Raw genomic sequence first — 24,121 nt, 5'->3', positions numbered from 1 at the left:
TCATCGACTAGAGCCGTGGCAGCACTCATCTCAAAACCTTTTTTTCAGAGACTGCTGTGGTTCCACCCTGCAGTCCTGGACACTTAAAGCCCAGTGAGAAAGTGAGTCTTGTACACCAGAACAAACTGAACCTCCCTTTGTATGACAGACCGTCATCTGGATAAGTGAGACTCTACTTAAAATAATAGAACTAGTGCCTTCAAAACCCAGAGCCAGCACTGGCACACAAACTATCTGTTATCAGAAAAACAGCCATCTTTGTCATTGGGTCTGTCAGACACCTTAATACACCTGTCACACACCTTAATACGCCTTTGCTGCCAGCTGCTCCCACTTCTCCCTTTAGACTGGCTCTATAGCTAGACACGTTATTTATTTTATTAATTTATAAAGCGCACCACAGCCCATGGGCATCGAGGCGCTGTTACAGAGTACAGTAGAATGCTTGCAAAATTTCGGGTACGGGTTATACAGAGTTACATGGAAACGGGAGAGGGGTGAGACAGGGGAAGGCGTATACATGGTTTTAGGTGAACAACCAAGTTTTGAGAGCTTTCCGGAACATGTAGGGAGGGAGTTCAGCTCTGAGAGACGTTAGCAGGGAGTTCCAATGTCTGGCTGCAATGAAAGGGAAACTGGCCCCACCTGCGTTGCCGCATTTGACTTTGGGCAGCACAAGAGGATGGGAATAGGGTGTTCTGGTGGGTCTGTATAAGCTTGCTTCAGTTACCTTGTTGGAGAGGTAAGGGGGGCTGTGTTGACATTGCACTTGTGAGTGATGAATAGCATTTTAAAAAGGATGCGTTCCCTGATGGGGAGCAAGTGGGCTTTACGCCTTGCTGTGCTTATATGGTCCCTTTTGGGAATGCTGAAAGTGCTCTGACTGTATTATTTTGGATGATTTGTAGTTTGGTTAGGTTTTTTGAGGAAGTACCAGCGAAGAGGACATTGCAGTAGTTCAGTTTTGACCCAATGATGACTCTGGCAATAGTGAAGCAGTTCTTGGTGGACAGGTAGGGTTTTTCTGCATTGAGTAGTTTAGTTGAGTAGGCAGCAGAGGATGCAATGGAGCTAACCAATCGGGACATCGAGAGGGTGGCATCTAATCGGACTCCTAAGGTTTTGACTGACGATACAGGAATATGTATGTTGTTTATGATGAATGCGGTGTATTGGCTGTAAAGTTTTTTAAGGGTTTCTTGTGTGACCCGACCATAAGGATTTCTGCTTTCTCTCCACTGAGGCACAGCCTATTACCAGCCATCCAGGCCTGAATGGTGGAGTAGGCTGTATTGAGGATATTGGTGTCGGAGTCGTAGTTACCGATGAGGGGGAGTAGGTGTTTTGTGTCATCGGCATAGTTGGTGTAGGCTATACCGATGGAGTCAAGGATGTTGGACAGTGGTCTTGTGAAGTTATTGTAAAGTGGCACGAGATGCACGAGCCCTGTGGGACTCTGCAGTGGATGGTGGCGGGAATGGCACAGGCCTGTCCTGAAAAAACTCTCATTGCACGTCCTTCTAGGAATGAGGCGATCCAGGCTGTGGATTTTGTTGAGAAATGAGCAAAGGTAGTGAGGTGGTGACAGAGAGTGTTGTGGTCCACTAAGTCGAAGTCAGCTGGCAAGTCTTGGAGGAAGAGAAGGGCGGGCTTGCCTAAAACACTGGTCTCGTTCAACTGTTTTTTAAAATCAAGTAGTGCTGATTCCGTGCCCTGGCCGGGTCAAAAGCCGAATTGTCATAGTCCTATGATATGATTAGTTTTGAGGACTGCCCTCTCCTTAAGCCCCGTCCCTGGCAGCCATCCTCAGATTTTTACCAAATGTTCAAGTGTTGGGAGTCCTCGTGCTATAACTCTCGAGCTTTTACTGCGTTTTTTGCGATTCTTCAAAGAGTTTAATCTCATTTTTTCACTCAATCGAGCCTCAAGCTCCACCGTTTCTATTTCCGATCAACAGGGACCCGTTTCGGAATTTTCTACGCCCCTCAAGGGTGAAGTTTTCATCGAGTTACCCTTCTTGGAGGATTCCAGAAGTTTCTGAGGCCTACCCCGCGGTCATGGTCCAGGAGAAAGGAAGTTCGACACCCAGATCCAAGCTGTTTAGGAACTATCCTGGATGCGGATTACAGAATGTGTTCAAGGAGGACGAGCACTCGAGGTGCCTCTACTGTCTTCACGAGGACAAAACGCACGTTTTGCATGAACATGTCGGATCGGACTATGAGGGATCGTCGGGCCCGTCTCGCCAACTGGCTGGAAGGCAAGAGCCCAGCAGGTGAGAAGAAGAAGAAGTCTGAGCGGTCTTCTAAGTCCTGTGAGGGCGCCCTGGCGACGGGGGCCAACAGAAGGCAAAGCACAGTGAGTCCGCGGGCGCCGAACGGTCGGGCTCCTTGGCTGCCAGGCAGGGCGCACCTTCACTGACGACATCAACCACGAGCCAACGCTCTGGCTTGGGGAAGAGAAAATCCGAGAACCCGGCTAAGCTTCTGGAGAGGCCCCGGTCGATCTCGAAGGAACCGGCCTAAGGGGAGCGAGCCGGTGACCCTCCCCCTAAGGTGAAATCCTCAAGCGCGCCCAAGGTGGTGAAGGCCTTGATTCAACCAGCCAAGGCCTCTATTGAGGGAGTCGCTGCGGCCCTGGCGAAGCCTGTGGAAGCTACCCCAGTGGAGGCGACCTTGGGGCCCAGAGTTTCCCTGCCTTCGCGGAGGGAATCCTTTTTTAAGCCCATCGAGAAGACCCCCGTGAAGACCCTGGTGGAAAAAGAGGGGGGGGCGGTGGCCGACACGGACACAGCCTCCGAGGAGGAGCTGGTCGACGTCGAAGAGGGACTCGACAAGAATTTGGAAGAGGCCCGGTCCCACGGGAGGGATCCCGACGAGGGGGACGATGAGAGCGAGGGTGGCGACGACGAGGCTCCTGTGGAGGAGGAGCAACCATCGCGCCCGTCACAGCCCGAGCCACAGGACAACTCGGTGGCCATTTTTCCGGCAATCCAAGCCTTATGCACGGAGATAAGGACGAGATTGCGCCTACCCCCGACGGACGACCCAACTGAACCGGGTCCGTCGGGGAGCCCTCCAAACAAGAGGAGGAGGATTCATCCAGCCCCGCCGTTTCAGCCCTCATGGCCCTCTCAGCCTTTGTCTCCTTCCCCGGTCCTGAGGGATGACACGGGAACAGATACTGCCATGACGGGGACGGATGACGACGGTGGTGACGATGGGACTGACCTCCCGTCGCCGATTCCTCGGGCATCCCCGCCCGACGAAATTGTCTCCTTCCACGCCATGATTGCCAGAGTGTCCAAGTTTTCCAGCTCTGCCCCGAAGAAAAGAAGAAGGAAGGCTTCCTCTACCAACGGCGCGAGGCCAAGAGGAAGACGTGCTCGCGGTGCCGTTGCTGGATGACATCTGGGACGAGGGACTTGCTCTCCTGAAGAACCTGTCCAGGACGCCTGCCAAGAGGGACTGGTACGAGAAGAAGTAGCGGGTCCACAACGGCACCCATTTGTGCCTTAGAGCACAACCGACCCCGGATTCAGTCGGCTCGGCAGCGGCCAAGAAGAAAGCATGGGGGGGGGCATCGGCTTCAACTTCAACTTCCCCGCCGAACGGCGAGGGAAAGAAACTAGATGCCATTGGACGACGAGTCATCTCGTCTGCGGCAACGACGATTAAGTCGGCCAACACCCTAGCGATTGTGGCCCGCTACGACAGGGAGTTGTGGTACAAGATCGCCCCCCTGTTGGACTTCCTCCCGGACGACAAGAGGTCAGAGGCCCTGGCGATCCTACAGGAGGGTGAGGTGGCGTCAGACCACGCCATAACAGTGGCCACGGACATTGCCGACACCGGTTTCCGCCAGTTGGGCAATGGCGTTTGCCTTCGACGGCGGGGGTGGCTCAAGGCGACGGATTTCCGCCAAGACGTACAAGCCAAAGTTTTGGACATGCCCTTCGACGGGAACAATCCGTTTGGTAAGACAGTGGATGAGTCCCTTCAGGCCATCAAGGCCGACACGGAGACGGCTTGGGCCTTGGGAGTTCTGCAGCAATGACGGCGGCCCTTTCGCAACTCCGGAGGCAAGCAAGGTGCCTCCAAAGGGTTTGGCGGCGGCTCCTCGACATACCGTCATGCGGCCCGTTCCTCGTCGCAAGAAGCCTACAGGGGACGAGGCAAGTCAGGGGGATCTCGCCGTCATCACCAGGGAGGCCACGGCGGCAAGGCCGCCGCCAAGCAAGACTGAACCGGCCGTTGCGTCGGACCCCCACTGAAGCACCCCGGTGGGAGGACAGCTGACGAAGTTCGTCAGCGTGTGGGAGTCCATCTCCACCGACCGTTGGGTGCTGGATGCCCTGGCCCATGGGCACACTCTGGAATTTCTAAAGAAGTGCCCCCGCATTTCTCCCGTGGCCAGGAAGGAAAATCATGTCCCTCAACTGCTGTTGGAGGTAAGGGCGATGCTCAAGAAGGGAGCCATCGAGCTCGTCCCAAAGAGGCTCCGGGGCTCCGGAGTATACTCAAGATACTTCCTTGTCAGAAAGAAGACAGGAGGATGGCATCCCATCCTGGACCTGCGTCGGCTAAACAAATACATCAAGGCACAGAAGTTCCAGATGGTCACCCTCCAGCACGTGCTCGGCCAGCTAGAGGAAGGAGACTTCCTATCGTTGTTGGATTTGGAGGATGCGTACTTTCAAATTCCCATCCTAAAAAGGCACCGAAAGTTTCTCAGGTTCGTAGTCCAAGGGCTGCACAGCCAGTTCAAGGCCCTCCCATTCGGATTGAAGTCGGCACACAGGGTATTCACCAAGTGCCTAGCTCCAGTGGTGGTGCAGCTGCTCCTGCAGGGGATCCACGTCTACCCCTACCTGGACGATTGGCTCATCCGAGTAGGAACAAGGGAACTCGCCGTCGAACACACAGCGAAGACCGTCCGGCTGCTCACGGACCTGGGATTCTCCATCAACTTCCCCAAATCCCACCTGGTTCCGTCGCAGGTCGCACTGTTTCTGGGAGCCAAGCTCGATACAGTAGCGTGACTGGCCTCACCATCGGAGGAAAGGACGAAGGCCATCCTGGGCAAGGTGCAGCGTCTGCTGGCCACTGACGTGGCCAGGGTGAGGGCCATCAGGTCCCTTCTCGGGATGATGTCCTCTTGCATCTATCTGGTGCGCCTGTGCAGGCTTTGGATGCGTCCTCTACAGGAGTTCCTCGACACCCATTGGATACAAGCGGCGGGCAGTTTCGAGGACAAGATCTCGCTTGACGAGGGCTTCCGCCAAGCAATTCGGTGGTGGGGCATCCGCGCGCATCTCGCGGCGGGCATGGACTTTCAGACCCCATTACACCAAGTGACGGTGACGACGGATGCCTCTCTGGAGGGGTGGGGAGCGCACACCGGAGATCTTCACGCGAGAGTCCTTTGGCTCCCGGCGGAGAGGCCGCTCCACATCAACATACTGGAGCTACGGCCGGTGTTCTGGGCACTCAGGTCGTTCCTTCCGTCCCTCAAGGGCAAGGAGGTGAGGATCTTCACCGACAACACCACCACGATGTTCTACATCCGGAAGCAGGGAGGAACCAGATCCCCAGCCCTATCCAAGGAGGCCCAGGATCTGTGGCACTGGGCCGTCGACCAGGGGATGTTTCTGGTACCCTTCCACCTGGCAGGAATAAAAAACACCATCGCCGACTCACTCAGCAGGGAGCTGCGCTCGTGCCACGAGTGGGAACTATGCCAGGATCAAGTGGATCGACTCTTCCAGCGATGGGGCAAACCCCAGATCGACCTGTTCGTGACAGCGACCAACTCCAAGTGCCAGAGGTTCGCCAGCAGGTTTCCCTAGCCGAGGAGCATGGGCAATGCTTTCTCGTTCCCCTGGGACGGCCTGTTCCTGTATGCGTTCCCTCCGTTGCCGTTTCTGCTCCGACTCATCAATCAACTCAAGAGGTCCTGGTGCGGGATGATACACGTTGCATCGGCGTGGCCGAGACAGATCTGGTTCCCGGACCTTCTGGACTTGTCAGCGTCCCCACCGCTCAAACTGTCGACAGACACAGATCTTCTCTCCAGAGAAGGAGGCGCCATCCTTCATCACGACCCAGGGTCGCTGAACTTGCAGGCCTGGCTCCTGCAGCACTAGAGTTTGGAGGGTACGATATCCCGGCGGACTGCAAAGAGGTCCTTGCAAAGGCCAGGGTGTCCTCAACTCTCAAGTGCTACGGACACAAGTGGAAGAGGTTCTCTGTCTGGTGCTGTGCACAGAAGATTAACCCTCTACGGATTACGGCCCCTCAAGTGCTACCATACCTACTGTCGCTGGCCAATGCGGGACTGGCACATGCTTCCATCAAGATACACCTGGCAGCGATTTCCCGATACACCAGAACTACAGGACGTCCATCCCTGTGGTCTCATCGCCTGGTGAAGGAATTTATGAAAGGACTGTTCCGATCATTCCCGATGGTGAAGGCTCTGGCCCCGGCGTGGGAGCTCAAAGTGGTGCTGACCAGGCTCATGGGGCGCCATTCGAGCCTCTGCATTTGGCACCGTTGATGTTCCTGTTGTGGAAGACAGCATTTCTTGTGGCCATCACCTCCGCACGATGGGTGGGAGAGATCCAGGCCCTATCCTGCAAGCCTCCATACTTGACTTTTCACGAAATGAGAGTGGTGCTGAGGACGCACCCCTCCTTCATGCCCAAGGTGCCGTCGGACTTTCACCTCAACGAGCCCTTGGTGTTACCAGTTTTCTTCCCGTCGCCTTCGTCGCCGGCCGAGAGGACTTTAAACTCAGTGGATGTAGCTAGAGCGCTGAAGTTCTACGTGGACCGCACGAAGAGTTTTCGGAAGACAGCTGTTTGTGAATTTTGGACCTGTAAATCAAGGGAAGGCTCTCTCGAAGGCTTCCATTTCCAGATGGCTCTCTGGCTACATCATGCACTGTCACCGGTTGGCAAACCGACTGTTGCCCGGCCGTCCAAGAGAGCCCACTCGACCAGAGCGATCGCTGCTACCAGGGCGTTCTTGTCTGGTGTGCCCCTGCTGGACATCTGCAGGGCTGCTACGTGGAGGTCGACGCACACCTTCACGAGATTCTACTGCATCGACCGGTTTTCCAGGGAGGAGTCCAGAGTCGGCCAGGCAGTGCTGTGCAACCTGTTAGCCTAAGGTGAGCCTGGTGAGGCGGTAAGAGTTGCTTAATGTTGAGTTTATGTAATGCTTAATGTTGAGCCTTGCCACCTCCCGTGGTTGTGCATGTGTGTACTGCTATGTATTCTTATATTCTTGAGCATGTGAATCCATGCCAGACCCCATTCTGGAGAAGGAACAAGTTGCTTACCTGTAACTGTTGTTCTCCAGCATGCGTCTGGCATGGATTCGCATGCGAACCCTCCCTCCTACCCCTCTGCGGCTCTTCACTTGGTCATACTGCCACTTTACGTGCTACCAAATCTAAGGATGCTGCCAGGGGCGGGGCGTAGGGAGAGGGCAGTCATTGGCTGGGGGCAGTATGACCCAGAGACCAGTGATTGGTTACTACTAAGAAAGACAGATCAGAAACGAAAATGATACAGATTTTTTTCTTTACCGAGGATTCCCAGTCTGACGACGGGGAATATTCATGAGCATGTGAATCCATGCCAGACCCATTCTGGAGAACAACAGTTACAGGTAAGTAACTTGTTCCTTATTAATAAGAAGGGGACACTTGTGATAGGCCTGTAGTTGTTGGGTGCCAGGGGGGCGAGAGAAGGTTTTATTAGGAGTGGCCTTACCCATGCTTCCTTTTTTCTGAGGGGACGAGTCCTGAGGCAAATGACACGTTTATAAAGGCAGTGAAGAAAGGGGCAAAGGTAGCTGTGCATTTCTTGATAGTAGTGGGTGGGCAGGGATCCCCTTTGCATTTTGAAGGTTTAAGGTTTTTCAATAGGCTAAGGACTTTTCAGGAAGGTTCAGAGACGTCTGTGAAAGTGAAAAGGGGGAAGTTCTGGGTGGGTGTGTTCAGGGTGGTAGTGGTGACTGTGGTGTAGGGTATTCAGGCTGTTCTGATTGGTTTGGATTTTGCTGTGTAGGAGGTCTATTTTCTTTTTAGCATGGCTGATTGGATGTTGGAGCACCAGGCTTCATCTTTGGTAAAGGATTGTGCAGGGGGAACTGGAGCTTCAAGTTCCCTGAAGATAGAGAAGATTTCCCTGGTGTCTGCTTTTGCGTTGGCAATCCTGGTGTTGAAGGATGAGGCTTTGGCTAAGGAAATAGCTTTTTTGTATTTGGCTGAATTCTAGTTTCAGAGATTCAGCTGTATTTTTTGCCAGGTGGTAAGGGCGAAACGTTTACTGTTTCGCAGTGCAAGTAGCTCTGGGGTGTATCATGAGTTTGAGTGTTTGATGGGTTTCTCTCTACGTGCTATTAGAGGGGCTATAGTGTGGAATGCTTGATTTAGTGTGGAGTTGTACATGTCAGCGACAACATTGGGGTCCTTGGAGAACAGCGGTCTGAGTTGGGTACTTCTAGAAATGGCAGAAGGTTGTCTTTAGTCAGTTTGAGTGTGCTACATGCTAGTGCAGGAGGTAGAGGGGTGGTGACTTGTTTATGTTTCTGGAGTGGTGGATGGAGAAGAGGATGATGTGGTGGTCTGTCCATGGGTAGGGAGCGTTGGAACTTATGGAAGGTGAGCAGTTGTGTTTGGCAATCCAATCCAGAGTGCGGACTTTGATGTGAGTGGGGTTGGTGACACATTGTGAGAATCCAAGGGTTTCTAAGGCCCTGGCAAGTTTATTGGCTTGTAGGTCTGCTGCATCGTTGAGGCCCAGGTTCAAGTAAACTAGCAGGATGATTTTAGAGGATATCTTAATGTTGTCCTCAAGGAGGTGGAGGAGTTTATCATGGAAAGTTGTTGTGGGACCTGGTGGACGATAGACGATGTGGAGTGTGATGGTGCGGGGGGGGGGGTTGAGAGCTTGAGGGAAAGGATGTCGCTGTTGTTTTCGAGCGAGGTGTTGAGCTGCCTGAAGGGCAAGGACCCTTTTGCTATATGGGCCATTCCTCCCCATCTAGTATTCGGGCGGTCTTGTGGGTATATGGTGTAGCCTGATGGGAGGGCTAGGGATAAGACGGGTTCGGAGGCTTCATGGAGCCATGTGTTTGAGAAGGCTAGGGCTTCTAGGTGTGGGCTGTAAGCAGGTCATGGATATAGTGGGCGTGAGCTGGCAGGGAGTGAGCGTTAACAAGAGCACAGTTAAGGTGTGCTAGGGGATTTGGGGCGGTTTAGGAGTGGGTGTGATGGTGCTGAGAAGGCTAGGGCATCTAGGTTGTGAGCTGTAAGCAGGTCATGGATATAGAGGGCGTGAGCTGGCAGGGAGCAAGCGTTAACAAGAGCACAGGTAGGGTGTGCTAGTGGTTTTGGGGCAGGAGTGAATGCAGTTGTGCTGTTTATTGTGTGCCCAGGCATAGTTGCATGGTTGTCGGTGGGAAGCAGTAGGGTGGGCTTGGACGTTTCAGCTGTAGTATGCAGAGTAATAGAATTTACATTGGTGAGCAATTCTGCTTTGGCATGCAAGATATTGACATTGACATTAGTATGCATTTCAACAATATTGTGCGATACATTGACATTGTTCTGCAGGGCGTTGGTGAAGGATTCCTTCGGTGGGACAGCAAGAATGTTGGTAGTCTCAGATTTATGAGCGTGGGCGAACAATGTTTGAGTGTGACCAGTGCTGGAATGGGGGCGAGATGTGGGCTTGTAGAAGTCTTGATGGCGTCTGATGGGTTAGGTAGGCCAATAGAGGTGTTTGCAAAGGAGAATTGGGGGGTGCCCACCCCCTTAGTGTTTCTTTCTTAGCCTGGGCATGGAGACGGCTCTCATGTTGATGATGCCAGCAAGCATGGCTGAGGTGGTGTACTGGTTTGGCAGCTGCATGGGGTGGGGATGCCTTGCTGGAGTTTTGGTTGCGACTGTGGGATGGAGCCTCTTGGCTGGGTGTGTGGGTGTTGAGTCACCATGTGGGTAATAGTGTGACTGGTTTGTGGTTAGGTGGGCAGATCGACTGTGAGTAGGGCTAATGCTCGGGCGAGGGAGCAGCTCTGGACTTCGCGACTGGGCGAGTTAGGGGCCGGTAGGCAGGTTTACACGTAGGAATAGGACGTTCAGTGGCTGCAGTTAACAAGGGCACTGTGGGCTTAGTGCAGAGCCCAAGCAGACGGTTCCTGATTGTGGTGCACCTAGGGAGGGAGGGCTGGAGTGCGGGTCGGGTTCGGGCACGTAGTGTATTGAGCCTACATGTGATGGATGCTGCGATGGGTGAGATTTCCTGGCCTGGTGTTACAAATGAGTATCTGTGTAGGGAGGTGCACATGTGCATGCGTGCCTCAAGTGCTTGCCGGTAGTTTAGATCAGGGTTGGGGTGGCTGGTGTCGGCTTAGGCCTCAAGCTGTGCTTGGAGAGGGCATGATATGCATTTTTACGCAAATGGCCTGTAGCGTATGCGTTCTGGTGGCTTTAAGTGGGGAGAGCGAGGGCCGCGGGTGGGAAGGTGCTCGGGGTCGATAGGGACAGGTATTCCCTGCATTGTGGCTTGGGATAGCTTTTCAGCAGGTGGGTTCTAGAGTTATCGATTAACACATGGGCTTGAAGCTTACCTTCAGAGTTGAATGAAGCAGCTGGGAGCCGGCGATCAAGACCCGGCATGCGAATATGGGGCGGGCATCTTGGCCTGTTGTAAGACTGCGTCTAATGTGGGAAGGGCCTTTCTGACTCTCAGGGCACTCCATGGCGGTGCAGCGGAAGGCAGGGGGGCTGCCACGGCGCTCCAGCGGAGACTGGATTTGCGGGGAGGGTGCCGTGCGGGTTCTTGGCTTACCGGCCCTGGCCTTGGGCCCGGTTAGGGTTCTTACTGATCAGTGGTGATGTGGTTCAGCTGAGTGGTTCCCTAACTTCAAAAATCTGAGCTGCTTCTGATTTAGCAGATTCGAAGTGAACAGGGCCACATAAAGCAATCCTCCGAACTGTCAATTTTACCTGTAGAAACAGGTTGGTACATTTGTTTGAAGTTGAGTTAAGCCCACAGTCATTGAAAACTGGAATTATCATTTTAATTGTGTTTGTGTGCTGTGATTGCAAGTATTCACAATACATTGTTTTGTGCTCAGTCCGTTGTAGGTGCTGAGGGTCTCTCCCTGGCCTTCCGCCATGTGATCAGTTCCTTGCTTTGGTACTGTGCCCAGTACACCTGTGAAGATCTCCTACATGAAGTCATTATATGTGTTGGATATTTTACTGTGAACCATCCAGATAATCAGGTAAGAAATGGCACTCTATTATCGAACATGTTTGTCATATTATTTTACAACGTTAACATGCAGTGAGTTTGACAGACACTGTGCTGTAAAATTCTGTTCTCTTTGAAAAGCATTCCCAAGAAGCAATGTAAGCCGTGTGAACAACGTGTTTTCCGTAATCAGTTAACCTCAGCATGATGGGCTAGTATATCTTTCAATGGGTTGGTAAATATTTATTTTATTTTATTCATTTACAACGCGGTTTCTAAGCGCGGGACCGGGATTCGAACCTGTGCTGCGCCACGTTGTCTTGCTTCCAAGACAAACACGTTGCCCCTGAGCTATCCTTCCGCCCCTATTGTGGACTTGTGTGCAAGGTTACCTTGCAGATTGTCTTTGGTTGGATTGTGACCCCCACTCTGTGTCTTTGAGGTGTAGGAAACCAATCAGCGCTGGTTAATGAGCCAGGTCTTCCCAGGTCCGAAATCCGGCATCAGATGTCTCCCCGGATCTCAGACCTGGCCTGCTTCAGCCTTGACAAGGCTTTGCTCAGGGCTCGGTAATCTAATCTGCGTTTGCAGGTTCTATTTGATTAACCTGTTTCTTTTCTTCTGGCCTGAAAGGGACGCCACTGGAATCAATGGGCCATAACTATCACTGGGGTGGGGGCCATCACTGTTAAAAGCAGGCTTTCTACATGCTTGGCACACTGTTTTCTAAATGTGCATCTTACACTTGCATAAAAAAAGTCATTTAAAAAATGCTGCTTAAACTTTCATTCACTAGCTTTCTTTGAAATGTCTCTTTTTTTCAGTAGACCAGCACACAAATACCCTGCAATTTTTGTGCTCATTCCTTTGGGCCTCATCACGAGGTGGGCTGTATCCCGGCTGTAATACCGTCTGGCTGTAATAGCCCTAGCACCGACCAGTCCGGCGGTATTACCGCCGGATCACGGGTTGCGTGTTAACAGTAAATCACCATTCCCCATTGGGACCATTGGATTCAATGGGGCATTTTTAGTGCTAATTATGCGGGCTAATACAGCCGGCGGTAATACAGCCAAAAACAAGGGATTTTCACCTCCAGAGAAAGGCTGGAGGTAAAACAGTCAATTTAGCACCCAACTCGTGATAGGGCCAGCCCTTAAATACGGCAGTAATACCGTTACCACCGCATTTAAGGGCTACAGCCCAACTCATGATGAGGCCCTTTGTGTTTTATCACAGGTTATATTTATAAAGATATTATATGCTTGTCAAACTGCTTAATCACAAATAAATGTTTCTGTTGTGCTGACAGCAGTTATTATGAAATTAAACTGTGGGTTCATGTGTGCCAACTTTTGATTTTCACTACAGGAACAGAAATACTCCCACCTCCGCCCTGAATATAAGCAAGCGACCAGCCCAACCCATCCTCTGGCCAAACACATTTTATAGCACTTGTTTTTCATAAGGAACTAGCCAAAGTACCCGTTCTGTGGTCAAACATGACAACAATCTCATCAACTATTGAAAACCAATGATCCTGTAGGTTGTTGTTACGATTAGCTTATCACTTGATGTACTTTGCACCAGAGGCGTTGCTAGGGAGCGGCCTAGGGGGCTATAGCCCCGGGTGTTTTGGTTGTAGCCCTGGATAGCAGCTCAGGTGCTACAACCAAAATGCTAGCTAGCCCCGAGTCCTGCCATTCCCGACATTAGCTAAGCCCCTGATCTTTTCCAGACCTAGCAACACCCCTGCTTTGCACCCTTAAGTAAACTGCACTGAGAATGGGCGCGTGTGGCTGGCTGACATACCCCAGAGCAGACGTTGGGTGGTGGCGAGAGTTGGTGTGCTGCTGCATACTGGAACCATCTGTGCTCACTCCCCAGCTGTTGCCTCACCCTGGCATAGTGCATTTCGTTGCAGTGAATTGTGGTGCAAATATCTTGGAAACCGTGCATCCTAGTGCCTGGACCTTGAGTTTTGTTCCTCATGTCAAGACTGGTCCTTGTACAGCAACATTGATGTTTCACCGATTTCAGGCATCTATCTCATGTATGAAGGTGCTGAAATCTGGGGAAAGGAGTGGGGTGTCCAAATGTCATCTAGCTAGTAATGTCCGGAGGGTCCTTACGGGTAACTGTGCCAAATGTGGTGCAGATTGGTGAAACAGTGTGGAATTGTATAAGTAGCAACGTTTCACCTAGACACAAACTAATTTTGACTTGTGCTGAAATCCGGGGAACGGGGTGGGGTGTAAAAATGTCATGTGGCCAGTAACGTCCAGAGGGTCCTAACAGGCAACTATGCTAAATATTTGCAGATTGGTGAGATGGTGTTGAATTGTATAAGGAACATCGCTTCGCACACAAAAACATTTTGACTTTTGGTGAAATCCGACGAAAGAAGTGGGGTGTCCAAATGTCATGTAGCCAGTAATGTCCGGAGGGTCCTAACAGGCAACTATGCAACATTTGGTGGAGATTGGTGAAATGGTGTGGAACTGTATAACAAGCAACGCTACAAATCTCATCACAAACAAATGTTCACTTTTATATATATATAGATTGCAAAAAGTCATACGAAATACAACTAGTTTGCAATATATAACATCTCAGCAACAGTCTCTCAACCTGCTGAGCTATCCTGGTAGCCGTGTCTATGGATCCCTTAATGTTCTAAAATTCACTTAATTACCAACAGTATTTTAGGTGCACCTATCTAACTGTGCTAACATTTCTCCACCCCATTCCCAAACGACCCATCATTAGAATGTGTTATCTGTTTTGAGGCCTTGTTCCACCTGTTTGAATTACAATCTGCTGCTTGACCCTTTCTGGGAAAGACTGCTATGGTTTACAGTCAGATTTAAGCTATCAGGCAGCTGCGTGTAGTATCCTGTGCATCCAGTCCAACTCCTGTCCTTTTGTTCCTTACCCACTGTGTGCATGATTTCTCTGAACTATGTTTTACCCTGCTGGGTCAGGCACAATTGGCAGTAAAAATGGCAGGTAAAAGTGACATTAATAATGTTTACAAGCACTTTTACCGGACTGGCCAACTACAACATTGACAGTAGGTGTTAAGGATTTACCTCCAGCAAAGAGCTGGACATGAATTTGCCCCCTACCGGCAGAAAACTGCCTTTATTACCAGCACGGCTGGTAATTGTGGCAAAATCCCCCAATGGACTCCATGGAATGAGGATTTACCGCTCTTATCATGACTTGTAATCTGCGGGTAACAGCAATTCCATTTGCTAGTATTCCGGCGGATTTACCGCCAGAATATCGGCAAACATGTGGGCGACCAAGTCCCACGCCCCCCACACTCCAGAACTGGCCTGAGGGAAATCTGTGACCCTTAAAACACCGACCAGACCCGCTCACCCAAGGCACGGACCGGGGAGGACCGCTCTAAGAGCCCCTGGCCTGCCACCTCACCGTTCCACCCTGAACCCAGGACCCTAATGTTAATCAGCAATCAATCTCTCTTCCAGTGACGCAAAAGGTTGAGCCCATGCTTAATAGAATGCAATGTGCTCCAACCTACTGCAGCACTCTCTTCCTCTGCTGATCTAACGATGTGTGAAGGTGGCAAAACAAAATAGCCTACCGCGAGCAGCACACCGGTCCTGTGCGGTGAAAAAGAGAGGGAGGGGACATTGCGCCCCCTCGCTTTATACCCGCCCGGGACTCTCTTTCCTCCCTACTTCCAGCGCCGGGCAGAGGCGCTGTCACATTATGTCGCCCTTCCGCCGGGGCTGAGGAGGTACCTCCCCCTACAAGTGCCCTTTCCCTATTGGTCCGCCTCTGCGCCTCCCAACCCGCTATCCAGGCAAAGGTTGCCCGTGGCGGTTTCTTAATGAGGCCCTTTATCTCCATACCCAAGATGGTTGATATATCAATTGTCGCTACAGCTGCAAATGATCCCTATACAGGCTTTAAAACAAACCCAATGGTGGTCTTTGAAATGAAAAGTGAAGATGTGTTCTGTGCATTATCTCTTTCCCTAAACATTCTCCCTGTCTCTTTGACATGAAGTTGAAAGTGGTCTCGCGGTTTAAATACCAGAACGCATTCTCTGCTCCGTGCATCCCTACCAGCAACCTATCATCCGCCTCGAACAGCTCTTATCCACGTGTTCTTTCAGAAAGAAAGGGACCAGCAGTAGTTCGTTCAGGCTTTACAAGATGTACCTAGAAAGCCGCCATATTCTCAGTGAAGAGTCTTCTCTTGTCTTGCTGTGACCTTCTTGCCACTATTCTCTGCCATCAGCCAGAAATACTGACTTGAAGCATTCCATGACATGTCCGGACTAAGCAATGCTTGCAACTCAGTGCTGTACATTGTTGCCTAATGTTTGTTCTCCAAAACTTCTCGTATGTTGCCATTCAAATAAGTTCTTGGGTTCTTGGAATGTAGCAATGGTTTAGATAAGATTGGTCACAATGTCTCCTTTTATGTTTTCCCTCCCACTCCCACCACTTTACCCCTTGCTATCCGAAGCAATGAATAAAATGCTTCATTAATGCACATGCGGTCAACATCTATGCACCTCATCTCCTCTTGACCTCAGGTTCCATGTCACTCCTTAGTGTAATTGCCACCTCTGTACCGGTATGTGGGAATCAGTCACTGGGTCCTATTTAGTGCCAACTATTTCCTTGCTGCCTCAGCAGTCCTGAACATTTTGCTTTTTGCAGTAAGGCTATGAAATGCTCTTTACTCAGACAGTAGATTGGTTCTGCCTAATAAAAATGTGACAGTGTTGTAATGTGGCACAGTTCACGGTGCAAAATAACAAAGTGTGACTTTCAGCCACTTGCACTACACAGGGGAAATGGAAAACTGCTCACCTCTACAATCTTACATTCTAAGCTTCCTACAGTGCAATGTTTGGCTAATAAGCTGGTGAAAAGCCATTCCTCTGAATCTCATACACAGATAAGCCAATTTGGCCACAAATGAAAATAATATGGTAAATTTGAAACGTATATTTTATGAGCTATGCTTGCATCTGTGCTAAATGTACGGTTTCCTTTTTGTAATACAACTGAATTTAACTTGTTTTTTAAGTGTTCTGCATTTTGTCAGATCGGGAAACTGCTCTGCAGGGAGAATAGAGCGATTTGCCTAGGATCACACCTGTTGGTCAGATGAAGAAACTGAGCTTAGAACTTAGGTCTGAACTTAACGCAGCCAGTAGTCGAACCATTTTTCCATTTTCACTGCTCTCTCCCCTTTCTGCCTATCAGTATCGTCCCAAGGACAGTATTAATTGCTGACAAGAAGGGAAATATGGTGCTTCTTTGCTTAATTGCTCCAGCTCCCTTCCTAAAAAATAGGGATTTCTACTCACTTCCAGGAGTCAAATAGTGTTCACCCCTTCTCACAACATTAAACAGATGCAACAAAAATGTACCCCAAATAAATATAGCTGATTTGAAGAGATAAAGGTGTATAATATCTTTCCGAAGGATCTTGTTAGTTGCAGACCAAGCTGTTGGACATGCCTTTCGACTGCTTGAACCTGTTCGGCTCAAAGGCAGATGATGCTCTCCAGAAAGTTAATTTGTCTAAGGCCATGGCTAAGTCCTTTCGCTGGCCTTGCAAAGAGCCCTCTGCACAACCTGGCAGAGGTAGAGGTTTTCGTCGCTTCCCAACCTGTGCCGCTAGAGGCCATGGTCCTACCCCCCACCCCCTGGGAAGGCAGATGTAGAGGTGCTGCTACGTGCACCATCTCCTCCGCACCCTAGGGCACAAAACCTCAGTGATAGGCTCCATCACTCTACAACACTGGGAGGGAGACTTTCCCTGTATGCTCCGGAATGGTCGAGGACCACATCCATCGCGTGGGCCTTCCAGGTCATTCATCAGGGTTATTGTCTCATTCGTTTTGCGCCCCCAGACCATGGGCCTCAATCCACTGTACTTCCTGCGGAAATGGTCTGCCACTTATCTTCTGGTACCGAAGGAGGACTGGGGGCTTGGGTCCTATTCTGGAGCTGCAGCAGCTGAACTTGTTCCTTTGCAAGGACAAGATCAAGATGGTTACCCTCGCCCCTATTCTGCAAGCTCTTGACCTACACAACTGGTTGGTGTCACTAAACCTTAAAGATGCATATTTCCACGTTTCGATTAATCAGAGACACAGGCACTACTTGAGGTTTATGGTGGGCCAACAGCATCACCAGTACAAGCTCCTGCCGTTCGGTCTCTCCGCTGCGCCCAGGGTTTTCACCAAGCTGCTAGCGGGGGTGGCGTCTCGTCTCATAAGGGAGGGCATCCGTCACTGAGTCTAGTGTCAGAGCATCTTCTCGGCACATGCACCCTTTTGCACAGCATGGGCCAGTTTCGCCGTCCCAGTCTCTCTGATTCATTGGAGAAGTCTTGGACACTCACCTAGGCAGGAACGTTCATCCAGAGGATCGAGTGGTGAACATCTTGTGGATGGTCCATGTCTTTCAGTCCCAGGAACAAGTCCCTTCCTCAGTCTTCGTGAGCCTTCTGGGCCTCATGACTTCCTGTGTCCTTGTGTTGTTGGAGGCGAGGCTGTGCATGAGATCTCTTCAGTGGCTTCTACGTTGCCAATGGTTGCAGTTTCAGAGCCACATGTCTGACAATGAGTGCACTGTGTTTTCCAGCAGAGTCTTGGGAACACATCAACTTGCTGGCACGGAGGGAAATCAGGCTGGCCCTGGTTGTTTTTCTCTCCTCTGTGAAACGCACGACTGTGCTGATCCTGATGGACAACATAGTGGCCAGTGGCCATGATGCACTACCTCAACAAGCAGGGTGGTGTGGGTTCTTTGCTTTTTGTGCATAGAAGCAATGCGACTGTGGTTTGGGGCTCTGGAGAACAGTGTTTCTCACATGGCCGCCCATCTGACCAGAAGAGAGAATGTAACAGCGGATGCCTTCAGCAGGCAGACTTCAGCCTGCCACGATTGGGCTATCTGTCAGGAAGTTCTGGGGGAGATCTTCTCCTGTTGGCAGACTCCTCAATCGGACCTCTTTGCTTCCAGTGTCAACAGGAAGTGTGAGTTGTTCTGCTCCAGGTAATGTTCTTGTCAGGGAGCTATTTTTTATATACACATTAAATAATTACTTCCTTCAAGTCATTTCAGAATATAGTTTTACATTGTATCCACCTCTTAGCAAGTCTTCCCTTGGCCTGGTTTGGGTTCATTTGTTCAGTTTTACACCAAAGTCTGGTGGTTTTAAAACACTGGTTTTCTGATAGTGGTGAGCACCGGTATTGCATCCATTTTTGACATTAAGAAAATGAATTCCCCACAGTTCTGGGTTGCTTTTGGCAATCAGCATTGCCATTCCCAATGGTTTCAGGCTACTGTGTGTGTAGCCCAATGGTGGTTTTAGGCAGTGCCCTCCTGTGCTCACAACATAGGCAAAAATGGGTGGCAGCCTATTCTTCATGTTTTCCCTGTGCACTCTCTGGGGAGTTCTGGCCATCATGATGTTTTCAATGCCAGTAACGCACAGTTTTATGGTAGGGCTTGGATGCATGGGAAAAAAACATCCCACAGTGGTATCTTCATGCAACAGGTGATTATGCACCTCCTGTCACCCCCAGTCCCCGCCCCACCGACACCCACACCAAAATCCCCCACCCCTCCCCCGGCGTGTATGTGTGAGAGACAGAGGAAATGCACAGGGAACACCGTTTTTATGCATAAGCCAACACCTTCTGCTTTTGTCAATGTTTGAGTCACCTTGTTCGCTACATCCTTAGTCATTTCTGCGCTAGTACCCGACGCGGTTGAATGATCGTTACCATGCATATTGTTATTTCTTCAAGCAGTGGATTTTTTTTTTTTTATAAACGAACCTGGCACCCAGAGAGATGGAGGCACGGTATTAGCAATACGCTCTTGTGTCACCTGGCTCCATTGCGGGAGAAGCATGGAACACATGGCAAACACTGGAAGGTTCATCTGGAATAAGTGAAATGCTTTCACGCCCGCAGTCACTCAGAAACCCCTGGCCACCTGTTTTGCATGGGCACGTGCACTTCATTTAGCAGCCTGGCAGGTAGTCGCTGCTTTACAAGTGTTGGACTGACAAGAAGAAGACCGTGTTGGCACAGGCCTGGGCATGTGCTTTGCATATCAAAGCATGACCCGGAGAGCCGTGCTCTTGATCTGTCACCATTTATTCTGCCCACTAAAGAGAAAGCGGTCCCTGGGCACCAGAGACGCCGCCCGAGGGGATAACCTCAATAGCCCTAATGCCCCGCTCGCTGATGGAGCCAGCTTTCTCTCTGCTACACGATTGCTGCTTCTAATTAAAATGTTGTCTTAATTAAAAATCGCCCTGCCTTTTATGTCAACCGCCGTATTGTTTCTCAACTTTTGCGCTGTTTAATTATGATAGTGAACAATAATTAGGCAGTGCTGTCAACAGTCTCCTTCATTTGCATTTTATATTGGTTAATTAAATGAGCGCCGGTAATTCAATTAGGAAGAATGACTGATGATTTGGCGGTTCCCCCATTACTTAATTGCTCATAGGAACGTTTGCATATTCATTTCCATGAGTGAAAGTCGTTCATAGGCAATAATCTGCGCAAACGGAAGCCTTTAATCCCCTTCCCAGTCAGACCCTCCAGGATGTTGCACGTTTTGCAGCACAAAATGTCATTTATTGCGGCATTTTGCCTGATTAATAGGCCCTGCAAAAATGCCGCAATAAATGCAATTTCATGCCGCAAAAGATTTCACGCTGCAATATCCTGCAGGGGCAGCCCAGTGCAGTCTGCCAACAGGATTGCAGCTGTGGAGGCAACTTTCTCATGACCCCACTGCTTCAGGACATCTGGCACTGGTTCTATGTGTAACTCGCCAGTGACCTGTTCAGAGAGAGGGTACCTTCAGTAGTACTTGAAGAAAATTAGTCATCTATATGTATAATAGATCAAAGAAAAACTTTTAATCAAGAGTTAAGGTTACTTTAGCAAAAAGGTATGTGCACAAAGAGTGGGAATAACAACGTTAAGGTACGGTACAGACACTCACTGTATAGCACTACAAATTCAACCATTAGCCTTATCTCTGTTTTTTATCTATAATTTCAGTCGTTTTTATGGTAGTCGTATGGCATATAGCATGTGACCTGTGAGTATAGGTGAATGTATGAGGGTTTGCCATATGAGCATATGAGCCAAATCTGTAACATTTAGTACATGTGTGAAATAGTTTTCATACATATACTAGCGTACATGTACAAAAGGTTTATCTTCTACATGTACCTGTACATTTTTTATAGAATCTATACCTGAGCATGCGTTTTAATAGCATGTGTTTCAAGGACCATAGCGTAAGTGTGTGGGTGTGTGTCTGTCTGTGTGTAAGGTGTATGGGCATGTACATACACATTTTGTATAGAAGCTGTAAATTTATTCTGAGCATGTGCCGTAATAGCACGTGGCCTAAATGTTTGTGGCATAAGAGTCTGTTGTGTGTGTCTCATAAGAGCATGTGCCGTAGATGTGTGTCCTAATAGCATGTGCCATAAGGCATCTGAGAGATGTGTAGTTATTTGGCATGTGTGTGTATAGCATATGAATGTTTGGTATAAAGTTATAACATGCAAATGTCCTAGTTTTCAATACAAGAGGTGTATATGTGTTTGACAGCTCATACATTTACTCAATTTAGATCTCCTGAAAACTGTCATTAAAGTCAGTCCTAAATTTCATGTGAGTTTCCAGCCATATATTAAGTGTGCATATGCGTAATGCACATTATGTATAGAAACTGTGTTTGAGCGTGTCATAATAGTGTAACAGCAAGTGACATAAGCAAATGTGCCATTTGTGTCTTAAAAGTGTGTGTGATAAAGAGTATGTCTCTGCATGTGTGTGTGTGTGTGTGCCATAGGTGCATGTGTCATAAGTATGAGTGTCGTAAATGTGTGTCTCATAAAAATGTGTGATGAAGGGCTTATGAGCATGTACATTTTCTATAGCAGCTGTACACTGATTCTGAGCGTGTGTCGTAATAGCATCACAGCACATGTTGTAAGTCAGTTAAGACTTTCATGTGAGTTTTCAGACATTTATTAGGGAACATGTGCATAATGTACAGATTGTAAATGCACTTTTTGTACAGAAGCTGTACGTTGATTCTGAGTTTGTGTAATGTACATAATCCTTATGTACATTTTTGTATATACGCTGTACATTCATCCTTAGCATGTCATAATAGCTTAACAGCCCATGGCATTAGTGTATGTGTAAGTGTGCGTCATAAGAGCGTGTATAGTAAGAGTGTGTTTCATGTGTGCATAAGTCGTAAGAGCATGTGCATAAGGATGTTTTTCATAAAAGACTGTCACGAGTGTCATTGTTGTATGTCTTTCGAGTGTGTGTCGCAAGATTGTGGTGTAAGAGATAAGAGTGTTTAGTGTGTAATTGTCCAGTGTGTGAGCTTATGGCATATGAGGGTTTGGTATCAAGTCATAAAATGCACTTTTTATATGAATGAAAACTTACATTGAAGACTGGTTTGACTATGATGTTGAGTTTTCAATATGTAGAAGAGGTGTATGTGAGTTGTACAGCCCGCACCTGTACGCAATTTACATCTCCTGAAAACTAACATCAAATTCAGTCCGGACTTTGATGCGAGTTTTCATACGTATATAGCAGCTTACATGTGCGTAATTTACAGTCATTCTGTGCATTCATCATATGTAGATTCATCTGAAATCATTAGTATATAAAAATTCGGCCAGTTGATTTTCAACACTATTTCAGTGCACTGCCTCCCGATGTGATCTAGGCGCATGCCAAAAATTCCGAAAATCTAAGTGGACATTTTTGAGATATGAGGGCTGAAAAAATGTATTCTTCCTACGGGCCACCATGTTAAAGCTGTTCAAAACACTATCAAAGTAAAATCATTTTCAAATATGAAGCTGACATGAACAATTATGAAATTATCTCTGCATGGGTAGATTCCTCAAAATTGTACTTTGAATTTTTTAAAGGAATTATTCATGCAAGCCTTCAAAAGTTATTTGCAAAGTTATTTTCAAAAACTCCATAGACAATTGGTCTTAACCTTAACCATGCAATGTGCTATCACAATGGCATAACATGGTCAATGAAATGAGTGCTCCTCCATCACAGAGCACTCTCTATTGGGTCTCATCATAGGAGTAACTTTGAAAGGGGCATGGGTCAAAGCAGATGCGTACATACCTCTGACCATAGCAACTATGGCTGCCCCTTCTTGGTTTCTTGTTTACTGTGGGTGTGTAGGTTTTTAAATGATACCCTTCTGTCGGTGTTTTGTGTTTTTACTATAGTTGAAAGCTTTTCTTTATTTTTCTCTATTACCATTTTCCAAAGTACGTGCAGAACGTTCCTTGAAGGAATCCTCACTGGTAATGTTTTCCCACAGTTTAAGCTATGGCAAGTTTGGTTCCGCACATACCTGGTTCCAAAATGGTTCTTGTAGCACAGTGTACTTGCTGTTAAGTGGGTTATCTATTCTGTTTCTTCGATCTGTGGTAACCATCGGATGCATGTTTGAATGGGGTGAATGTGCTCTAGTGGGTATCTAGAATCTGTGAAACATAGAAGCCTGGATCTCATCCCAATTTCACTTGACCAAAAAATCATGTACTTGTGGGTAAACCACTTTATTTCCGTGATTTGCAAAACAAGCATTGGCAAATCTAACAGTCGTGGCTCTTGTGTGGGATCCATTTCTTTTGAGGCACTGTAATAAAATAATGGTACTACGTGACCATATGATGATCACAGCTGGTAAATTGTAATTGGTTATTTATAAAGCGCTTAATACCCAGAGGTTTCTAAGCGCGGACCCGGGGATCAAACCTGTATTGCTCCGCTTCATTTTGCTTCCAAGGCGAGCACGTTGCCACTGAGCTATCCTTTCAGGCAAATGATGATAGAACCCCAGCATTTTATGGCAGTGCATGACAAATGCCTATCTAATGCTCATAAAAGAGCCAAAATTGTTCGCTTTACCAGAGCATGCTTTTAACAGAAATTAAGTGCAAGGAGCAAATGAAAGGGCACACATAAATTAAGTCAATAAAGGCAACATTTTTTAAGACGGTTTTATTATATCAGGAGGTGGTTTAGCTGATTTATAGCTGCAATTAAGCCATGACCTTTCAGGAGGATGCTTAGAAAGTACACAACTAAACTCAAAGAGATACCTTGGGGGGTGGGTGTTTTGGGCAGGGGGGGCAGCTGGTGGATGGGCATTGCTATAGCAACTAGCATGGCCCGGGAAGTCAAAGGGTAGGTAAATAACCAAACAACACGTACAGGCTGTGTGTACCTCCGTGCATCTCACCTCGCTCCTATTATCACTTCCCATGAAAATAGTTTTGGTGTTTAGGCAGTGTTTCTTTAATGGCACATAATAGCCAAAATTAAAAACCACTGTACATTCTGCTGTTCAGGTCTGTCTCAAGTAATGCTCTGGGTGGAGGATTGGGAAATGTTTTAATTAGAAGGCTGCAAACATCTCCCATTTATGAGCACTAGGCAACAAATACAGCGAGGGAGCCCCCAACAAACCAAAGGAGGTTTGAGGAATGGGGGAACATGTTTAAAATAATGATTTAAAATGGTGCATTTTATAGCACACTTTCTATGATAAATTGGGTAAAATGCCACTCAGTTTACAATCGATGTTGTATGGTAACACATGAAAAAATCTAATACATGCCAGGTCACCAACAGTGCATAGGGGCATGTTCTAACACATTTTTATGATGCCTTTACCCAAAATATATGCCAGTATTTTGCCAGTCTAAAAACATTTTCATGCTGGCTGCCAATATTCC

At 48.5% G+C, this 24,121-nt stretch overlaps 1 protein-coding gene across 5 annotated transcripts in view; it reads left to right on the top strand.

The window, feature by feature from the left end:
• Positions 1–24,121, top strand: part of SCAPER (S-phase cyclin A associated protein in the ER) — a 4,210,252-nt gene that overhangs the window by 3,977,458 nt on the left and 208,673 nt on the right. For all 5 annotated transcript variants that reach the window (XM_069624455.1, XM_069624453.1, XM_069624454.1 and 2 more), the window contains one exon: positions 11,154–11,303. In XM_069624455.1, the coding sequence (XP_069480556.1) occupies positions 11,154–11,303 (150 nt within the window). The remainder of the gene's footprint in view (positions 1–11,153; positions 11,304–24,121) is intronic.

The sequence above is a fragment of the Ambystoma mexicanum genome, chromosome 11 (genome assembly GCF_040938575.1).
Source record: "Ambystoma mexicanum isolate Mex_15411 chromosome 11, UKY_AmexF1_1, whole genome shotgun sequence".
Lineage (NCBI taxonomy): Eukaryota > Metazoa > Chordata > Amphibia > Caudata > Ambystomatidae > Ambystoma > Ambystoma mexicanum.
Note: the sequence above shows the minus strand (reverse complement) of the source record. Positions and strands in the feature narration are given on the sequence as shown.